Raw genomic sequence first — 10,188 nt, 5'->3', positions numbered from 1 at the left:
GGGGGGGGGGGGGGGGGGGCAATTCCTTTAAGGGCTGTTCATGGAATAGCAACATAAAACCCAGATGATAAGTTCACATCATGAGCAAAAACAAATATTCTACAGAATAAATGAAAAGAAAGTTTGTGCTGCTGCTACTTGACAACCAAATTTAGGTGCAAAACATGGCAGAATGCACCTTTCAGCTGGTGTCCCAGATGACACAGGACAAGCAGGGCAGACCATCAATAATAAAATACAGTATAAATCGAGTCTCAGACCAATGATTCAATATTTAAAAACTGTTCTACAAAGTCACATTAGAACATTTAATTTCTTTTCATGAAGAAGCGCCACGTAAGATGCACAAGATCCCAAGACATTCTGCCGTTTATCAGTAAATGATGAGGTACTTCTTAACGGATAATTTATTCATGGAATGAAACCCAGATGGGACGTTTAACAAAAATGAAGTCAGACAACTCTTGACACTTTTTCTTAAAAATTAAAAAGATAAAAAAGGAAAATGTATGACGTTAATGATTTTAATCTTATGATAGCCCTTTTTTTCCTTTTCAAAGATGCCAAGGGCCTTAACAATGTAAACTGAATTTTAAAAAAAAAATGTTTTATCGATTTAAAAAAATTTATGATACTGTATAACGCCTTTAATGTTTTGAAACCACAAAGAAAGACAGGGTGCTTCCCAAGCGGTATAATAAAAAAAATACATTTTTTTTACATTTAACATTCAACCTTTAGCAAAAGCAGCAATTAATCCAAGCAGAGTATCACGTTAGTGGACAGACCCTTCTGAATTCCTGCTCTGTACCCAACCACAGCTATTAGCTTATCACCCGCAAAGGCTAAATTCTGTGTGTTCAGCATATCTTACATTTGGAATGTTTGGAAAGCTTTCACAGCCTCTAAAATCTTCCTATTTAGCTACATCCAAATCTGTGGGCAGCTTACAGTCTGTTCACTGGCCATCTCATGCACATTTTGCACAAAAATGGCAAGAGCTGCAAAATCGCCGCTTCCAATCCGGTCGGCATGTGATACGTGACTTCTGGGAGTCACCGCCAGTGACTGGAAACAAACAATGTTCACGGCCATTACAGCTTTCAGTCTTTAACTAATGATCCAGCCCTAAGTGTCCATACATTTTAAAGAAAACCCTCCATGATATCACTTTATATCATTCACGGCTGCGGTGTTTGAGAAATAGCAGCTCACGTTTGAGAAATTCGCTGTAACATGCATGGACACTAACTGTAAATAGACGCAATAAGAATAGACCATTTTATGGCCACCGTTGTCTCAATGAACAATACATGCTGCATCTGCCGAATGGAGTCTGACTAGTCTGACTAAAACATTTAGGGCCAAAAAGAGCAGTTATGTCATTCTCTGGTGAGTCCACATAAGGGTCGGGATGGAGTAAAGTGATCTGCCAAAAGAAACAACAAATCAGTAAGACCACAAAAAGAAATCGGGCTTCACTGGGCAGAAGCTCTTAAGATCAGTGGGGGATCTCAGGGGTTTTATATTGAAGATAACTGTAATTGAAAGTACTGATTTTGAGGTCATTTTATTTATAGTCACACATATAAATATATAAAGCATAATAAAATACATTATAATATGATACAGTTGTTCTAATTACCATTAATTTTCTTCAGCCTACTAGTAGTCCTTCCATAAATAGCTATTACATCATGAATAAAATTATAAAAATGACACAACATCATTCTTTTTATATCCACTAATGTATAAGTCACTTTTTTAAAATCCTGTACAAATTCTTCAGGATCAAAATCTGGAAAAGGTATTTCTTTGCTGTCCTTGCAACCTAAACCCCTTCTTTGACTTTTAATATTCCATAATGCATGTTATATTTAGAATATGTAGGCTAATCATATTTCTAAGGCAGCTAATGCATCAAACTGTCCTATTAACTGCATCTACAGTAACTGTTCTTTGTCTAAATTTATTTACTTTTGTGTTATTGGCTCCAGAGTGCTTTACATGACAGCAGTGCATTATAATTAGTTCAGTGAGAACTGTATATAGCCAACGTATTAAATCCAGACTTAAACATGATTAAAGTGCATGTTTATAGCTAAAGTGAAAGAAACTTGAAACTGAGAATAAGTCATTTCAGATTCACTGAATATATGCAATACATTTTTCTAATTTCAGTTTGTATTTCCACATGAAAAAAGCATCAACAAGCACTTATTTAAATAATGTTTTATGCATTAAAAAAGCTAAAACAACCTCAAAAACAAGCAAATAGCTATTACATCATGAATAAAATTATAAAAATGACACAACATCATTCTTTTTATATCCACTAATGTATAAGTCACTTTTTTAAAATCCTGTACAAATTCTTCAGGATCAAAATCTGGAAAAGGTATTTCTTTGCTGTCCTTGCAACCTAAACCCCTTCTTTGACTTTTAATATTCCATAATGCATGTTATATTTAGAATATGTAGGCTAATCATATTTCTAAGGCAGCTAATGCATCAAACTGTCCTATTAACTGCATCTACAGTAACTGTTCTTTGTCTAAATTTATTTACTTTTGTGTTATTGTCTCCAGAGTGCTTTACATGACAGCAGTGCATTATAATTAGTTCAGTGAGAACTGTATATAGCCAACGTATTAAATCCAGACTTAAACATGATTAAAGTGCATGTTTATAGCTAAAGTGAAAGAAACTTGAAACTGAGAATAAGTCATTTCAGATTCACTGAATATATGCAATACATTTTTCTAAATTCAGTTTGTATTTCCACATGAAAAAAGCATCAACAAGCACTTATTTAAATAATGTTTTATGCATTAAAAAAGCTAAAACAACCTCAAAAACAAGTCTTATTGTGAACGATTCATTCATGCATGTTTTAATTTTCGGAATTTTTTAATTAAAATGTCATAACTCGATTTTCCAGTGAAATGACAGACTTATCTCTGGTGATATATTTTGGATTTAGTCTGCTTAAACCCCTCTCTTTTCTTACAAGTCCCTGCCCAACATGTTTCCTTTTCAATGCAAAAAAGATCTGTCGTTACTTCAATTTCATTGCAATATTAACTTGAGGATACATGTTCCTGGATTCACATCGTTTGTTGTTTCTACACTGAAAAAAGTTGTAGAAACAATTTTGGTAACACCATACTTAAAGCCTTTGTGTATAATGCACTATTAAGGTATTATTAAGGCATTGTAATGCATTATATCTTTTCACAAATGATTATAACCAAAGTTAAAATGCATTGTAATATTTGAAGGTATGGTTGTAATGTGCCTTTTTGTGTCTTTTTATATTTTCTAAAGCTGTAACAATGAATAGATAAGTATTATAATATATTATACTTTTTAATACAATTATTCATGAGATCATACAATGCAATATAAGGTGTGTTACAAGACACAATTAATGCATTACAACTACTTTTATAATGCATTATATAACAGTGTTACCAAATTCCTGTTTCACTTAGGAATTGCTAGTAAATTCACAATTAATTACAATGAAATGGCAAGTAACACATTGAATTAAATATGAAATTTTGAAATAGAAAGACTAAAATTGTACTTTCTTATAAAGCATACTCCAATAATCTTCGCAACTTCAGAAAATATTTTTTATGGCGTGTCTAACCAGTAATTGCCCTCTGATTTTATGGTTATGATTGGTTGACAGGCATGACATTTCTGGGAGGTTGAAAGCATTAAGTAAAAACGAATCAAGTTGATTACTGATTGAACTACTTTAATGATCAAAAACATTAGAAGACTAGAAGCTGTGATTAATCTTTTGACTCATTCTTTCTGTCCACTGTATCATTACACCAGCTACTATTGACAAGTAATATAATCAGAGCACTAAATGTAAATTGCCCAACATTAGCCACTGTTTACAAGTGCATGGAAGTGAACAAGAATTATTCATTCACTTAAAAGATTCATTCAGAGAACATTTTACTCACATGTAGCGCAGGTGAGGGTTCTGCGCAAATGCACGTGCCTGGATTGTCCGTAAACTGCAGTTTATTATTGTCCTGAAAAGAGAGAGAGAGAGACTATCATATGTGACCTGTGCTGGCAAAATTAGTTACAATGATAAAAAAAAGAGTTTTCAAAATGATGTATGATTTGTTGGAATAAAAATGAAAAATGACTGAGCTACACCTGTTTGAAATCGATGGAGTCAGCAAAGTAAATTTAGAGAAAAATTATTTAAAGTTTTCTGATGGTTCCAAAGCAAAATCATCTAGCAACATTACATCTTTCCCCCCACTTCTTTTCTTAATAATCAAAACTAGATTAATTATCACAATATTTTCAGACTTTGTTCCTTGTTTTGTGTTTGTTTTGCTCCCCATGTGCCTTCCTTGCCCTTATTTGGTTTTCTTCCTGTTCCTGCTCCCTGCTTGTTTCTCATTTGATTCCAGGTGTGTCTCGTCTTACTCTGATTAAGTTGTGTATTTAAAGTGTTTCCTGTTTTGAGTTCCTTGTCCGGTATTGTTCGTACGAGTGCTACGTGTGTTTTCCTTCAATTCCCCTGAGTTCATTAAAATCTCTCCGATGATGTACTCCTCGTCTCTTTTGTTCCTCGCTCCGCACTCCTCACAGTAGTGCAACTGTGACAGAATACCGGACCAGAGACAGTAAGCGGCGCCCCTTCTCCCAGTGTTTGTTTTTTGGTTTTGAAAGTGTTTTGTTTTCCTGTTTTTCCCCGTGGCATGGAAACCGCTGCACGTTTCGCTGCGCCGTTGTCAAGCCCGCCGGCTGCTCCGAAGACAAGTCCGTCAGCCCCGGCTTCCACAAGTCCGCCAGCCGTTCCCGAGTCAGGCCCGCCGGCCGCTGTTGACCCAAGCCCGCCGGCCGCCCAGTTCACCCGGAATCAGAAGAGGAGGAAGAGGAGAAATGACTGGCTCAGGGCCCTCTTCCTCACATGAGAGCGCACTCGAGTGTTCACTTCAGTGTCGGCTCGTGCCCCAGAACTCGCTCCAGTGTCGGCTCCAGCCACAGAGCTCGCTCCAGTGTCGGCTCCAGGCCCTGAGTTGGATCCAGTGGCTCGTGCCCCAGACCCCGCTCCAGGGTCGGCTCCAGCCACAGAGCTCGCTCCAGTGTCGCTCCAGCCCCAGAGCTCGCTCCAGTGTCGGCTCCAGCCCCAGAGCTCGCTCCAGTGCCAGCTCCTCGAAAACGCCTTGCTGTGCCTGCTCCTCCAGAGCACCCTCCAGTGTGCCAGCTCCTCGTAAGCGCTTCCCAGTCCCTGAATCTAGCCCAGTGAGGGCTCCTGTTCCCGAGTTTAGCCCACGGAGGGTTCATGTTCCTATGTCTGGCCCACGGGGGGCCTCGGAGCCGTAATCGTCCCCAAGTATTTTTTTTCCCGACATGGCCTCCTGAGTTCCCTACTCCGCCATGGCCGCCTGAACTGTCTGCTCTGCCATGGCCTCCTAGTCTGCCTGCTCCGCCATGGTTCATGTTCCTATGTCTGGCCCACGGGGGGCCTCGGAGCCGTAATCATCCCCAAGTATTTTTTTTCCCGACATGGCCTCCTGAGTTCCCTACTCCGCCATGGCCGCCTGAACTGTCTGCTCTGCCATGGCCTCCTAGTCTGCCTGCTCCACCATGGCGCCCCGAACTGCCAGATCCGCCATGGGTCCCGGAACGGGCGCCGCACTGGAGGCCTTCCGTCCTGGAACCCTGCTCCTAGAGGCCTCCAGAGCACCCACCCCCTCCCCATTGGATGTTGTATGGCGCAGGACATTTTCTTTTTTCATCTAAACTTAAGCATTCAAGTAAGAAAAACAAATAGTACAATGTAAAAATCACTTAAGTTTGTTCATTACAAATAAATTGATTATTAAAACTACAAAAGCAGTTGTAATCAAGTGCAGTGAGTGATTCCCTATTTTCGTTTATTGTTTGATTAACACTAATGCAACAGATGGCCTATATTAAATAGTGTAATGCATGGATCTAATATAATGTTACACATCCAATGTTTTTCCCCAACAGTTCCCCAAATGTTAACATAAGAAATAACTGATTATATATGTGTGAATTGGCTACTTAAATACTGTATTTCTGTGTATTTCTGTATATTTATCGGGATCGTGCGCTGGCAGAAGCATCTTTATGCGGGCGCTTCGGATGACAGTCAGCGCGAGCGGAGAAAAGGTACTCCTCTCATAAAACGTACAAATAAAGATACTTTTAGATGTTAAATTTTTATTTGGAGCATTGAGATCACTAGACAAGGGCTTAATATACTAATTTTTGTGAAAAACTCAAATTCGAACAAAATCAACCTTTTGCACTTTTTTTGCCTGTAGCTCAAAATGAGCCTGTGCACATTCCGACTCATTTGGACAGCACGGGTCACATATGAAAAATGCACAGTTCCTCTCAAAAATCTGTGAATGACAGGTGTCATTGGCTGGGCATAAATGAGCAGCATCAATCCAGCAATGATGAGGCCAAATGAATTTCCCAAGGTGAGACCACCAACATTTATTTCAGCCTCCACACAGCACAGTTCATCCAGTAATTTTGACTGAGGGCCCTGTTGTTGGTCATTTGCACCTGGCATTGCAAGTCAATCATTCAAAACTGAGGACGCCAACAGTTCATTAGAGCCTTGCGGCTTGATATACACCGTTTATGATGATAAACTGCAGAAGCAATCTCAGTTCACCATCTTTCCTATCTCTTCAGAGAGTGTCATTAGAATAATGGTATCATCAGGGTCCCAATTTCACAGCACTGAGCCACAGCGGCAGCTGGAATGAATTGTGCATCCTAAAGACTCTGTGCACAATTGTCTCGGTGGCATTAATTGGTAATGACTGCATCCTTTTCATTACAGGAATTTAATGCAAAAAGTGATTACACTCACAACACCCTTATCCAGTGAACAGTGATCAGTACAGAATTAGTTTTATTATGATGATGGCTCTATAGCTATAACTATTCTAGGAATACAATTATCCGTCTCTGTCATGTAGATGTAAGGAGGATGTTGGCAGTGTTTATACCATTTCTCCTCTTAACCATTCAGCTCTTAAAAGCATGAAAACAAATGCAAGGGGCCTTATAACGAAACTCTCCTGATGGTCCTTCACGTGACACGTGTGAACTTGTGGGGGTGGGATTACGAGTGTAGGCAGATATTTCATTCCGGCGCTGCTGCAATGGTGCTTCTGTGTGTGCTAGTGAACTCCCTACGAGCAGATCGGTGGTCTCTACCAATGTTTGAACTAGAAAAGTTTGACAAAGTTTGGCTGAATTTAAAAAAATGCTCAAAAAACCTATCACTTCAAATGTTGTTCAGGGCTTATGTGCTTTGAATACCTCAATATATATACAAGGATAGTTCAGCCAAAAATAAAATACTGTCATCATTTACTTACACTCATGTCCTTCCAAAACAGCATGACGTCTTTCTACCGTGGAACACAAAAGAGATATTTTGGGTACAAACAATATTTCCAAACAACAAAATAAATACATTTTTGTACTCTACAGAAGAACTGAGGTCATATACAGTAGGTTTGAAACAGGTAAATGGTGACAGAATTTTCATCTTCAGGTGAACTATTCCTTTAAGACTTGGTTTAGATGGATGGACAGATTGATAGATACTGTATGTGAATGTATGGATAGATGGATAGATAGGCAGACAGACGAAAAGACGATTATACAGATGGACAGACAAATGACAGATACAAAGACGATTGAATAGATGGATGGACAGATATACAGTACAGATGGATGGACGGATGATTGAATGGATGGACGGACAGACGGAAGGACAGATGGATGTTGGATAGATGGTTGGATAGATGGATCAATGAACAGCTAGATATATAGATAGATGGACGGACAGACGGATGGATGGATGGATGGATGGACGGACGGACGGACGGACGGTTGGTTGGTTGGAATATTTTGGGTACAAACAATATTTCCAAACAACAAAATAAATACATTTTTGTACTCTACAGAAGAACTGAGGTCATATACAGTAGGTTTGAAACAGGTAAATGGTGACAGAATTTTCATCTTCAGGTGAACTATTCCTTTAAGACTTGGTTTAGATGGATGGACAGATTGATAGATACTGTATGTGAATGTATGGATAGATGGATAGATAGGCAGACAGACGAAAAGACGATTATACAGATGGACAGACAAATGACAGATACAAAGACGATTGAATAGATGGATGGACAGATATACAGTACAGATGGATGGACGGATGATTGAATGGATGGACGGACAGACGGAAGGACAGATGGATGTTGGATAGATGGTTGGATAGATGGATCAATGAACAGCTAGATATATAGATAGATGGACGGACAGACGGATGGATGGATGGATGGATGGACGGACGGACGGACGGACGGTTGGTTGGTTGGATGGTTGGTTGGTTGGATGGATGGATGGATGGATGGATGGAAGGAGGGATGGATGGATGGTTGGACGGATGGATGGAAGAACAGAAAGATGGATGGATGAAAGAACAGATAGATGGATGGGTGGTTGGATGGATGGATGAAAGAACAGATGGTTGGATGGATGGATGGATGAAAGAACAGATGGATGGATGGATGGACGGATGGACGGATGGATGGATGGATGGATGAAAGAACAGATAGATGGATGATGGATGAAAGAATAGATAGAAGGATAGATAGACAGACAGACGACAAGACGAATATACAGATGGACAGACAAATGACAGATACAAAGACGACTGAATAGATGAATGGACAGATATACAGTACAGATGGATGGACGGATGATTGGATGGATGGACGGATGGATGATTGAATGGATGGACGGATAGACGGAAGGACGGATGGATGTTGGATAGATGGTTGGATAGATGGATGAATGAACAGCTAGATAGATAGATAGATAGATAGATAGATGGACGGACAGACGGATGGATGGTTGGATGGATGGATGGATGGATGGATGGATGGTTGGACGGACGGATGGATGGATGGATGGATGAAAGAACAGAAAGATGGATGAATGAAAGAACAGATAGATGGATGGATGTATGGATGTATGGATGGTTGGATGGATGGATGAAAGAACAGATGGTTGGATGGATGGATGAAAGAACAGATGGATGGATGGACGGATGGATGGATGAAAGAACAGATAGACGGATGGATGGATGAAAGAACAGATAGATGGATGGATGGACGGATGGATGGATGGATTGACGTACGGACAGACGGATGGATGGTTGGTTGGATGGATGGATGGATGAATGAACGGATAGATGGATGGATGTATAGACGGACGGATGGATGGATGAAAGAACAGATAGACGGATGGATGGATGAAAGAACAGATAGATGGATGGATGGACGTATGGATGGATGGACGGATGGATGGATGGATTGACGTACGGACAGACGGATGGATGGTTGGTTGGATGGATGGATGGATGAATGAACAGATAGATGGATGGATGAATGAACAGATAGATGGATGGATGGATGGACAGATAGATGGATGGATGGACGGATGATTGGACAGATAGATGGATGGATGGACAGACAGACGAACGGATGGATGGATGGATGAATGAAAGAACAGATATATGGATGGATGAAAGAACAAGAACAAATAGATAGATAGATAGATAGATAGATAGATAGATAGATAGATAGATAGATAGATAGATAGATAGATAGATAGATAGATAGATAGATAGACAAGCGGATAGACAGACGATTGGACAGATGGATGAACAGATATATAGAGGGACAGACAAACTGATGGACAGACAGACAGATGGATGGATATTTGGGTGGACAGTCATAGTCTTAGGTTAGAACATTGAGAAAAGTTTGTACAGCAACTCATCATTAAGTCAACATAATATCAGTGCACAAAACTACCAGCTTACACAAAAGAGATATTTTGGGTACAAACAATATTTCCAAACAACAAAATAAATACATTTTTGTACTCTACAGAAGAACTGAGGTCATATACAGTAGGTTTGAAACAAGTAAATGGTGACAGAATTTTCATCTTCAGGTGAACTATTCCTTTAAGACTTGGTTTAGATGGATGGACAGATTGATAGATACTGTATGTGAATGCATGGATAGATGGATAGATAAGACAGACAGACGAAAAGAAAAATATACAGAT

The 10,188-nt window shown here is 39.5% G+C and overlaps 1 protein-coding gene across 1 annotated transcript in view; it reads right to left on the bottom strand.

Moving 5' to 3' along the window:
* Positions 1–10,188, bottom strand: part of LOC107600746 (NT-3 growth factor receptor-like) — a 79,814-nt gene that overhangs the window by 41,117 nt on the left and 28,509 nt on the right. The window contains exon 3 of the mRNA XM_016292703.1: positions 3,984–4,055. Within this exon, the coding sequence (XP_016148189.1) occupies positions 3,984–4,055 (72 nt within the window). The remainder of the gene's footprint in view (positions 1–3,983; positions 4,056–10,188) is intronic.

This window comes from Sinocyclocheilus grahami, unplaced genomic scaffold (assembly GCF_001515645.1).
Source record: "Sinocyclocheilus grahami isolate Dianchi unplaced genomic scaffold, SAMN03320097.WGS_v1.1 scaffold290.1, whole genome shotgun sequence".
In the NCBI taxonomy this organism is placed as follows: domain Eukaryota; kingdom Metazoa; phylum Chordata; class Actinopteri; order Cypriniformes; family Cyprinidae; genus Sinocyclocheilus; species Sinocyclocheilus grahami.
The sequence above is the reverse complement of the archived record's forward strand: the minus strand, read 5'-3'. Positions and strand labels throughout refer to the sequence as shown.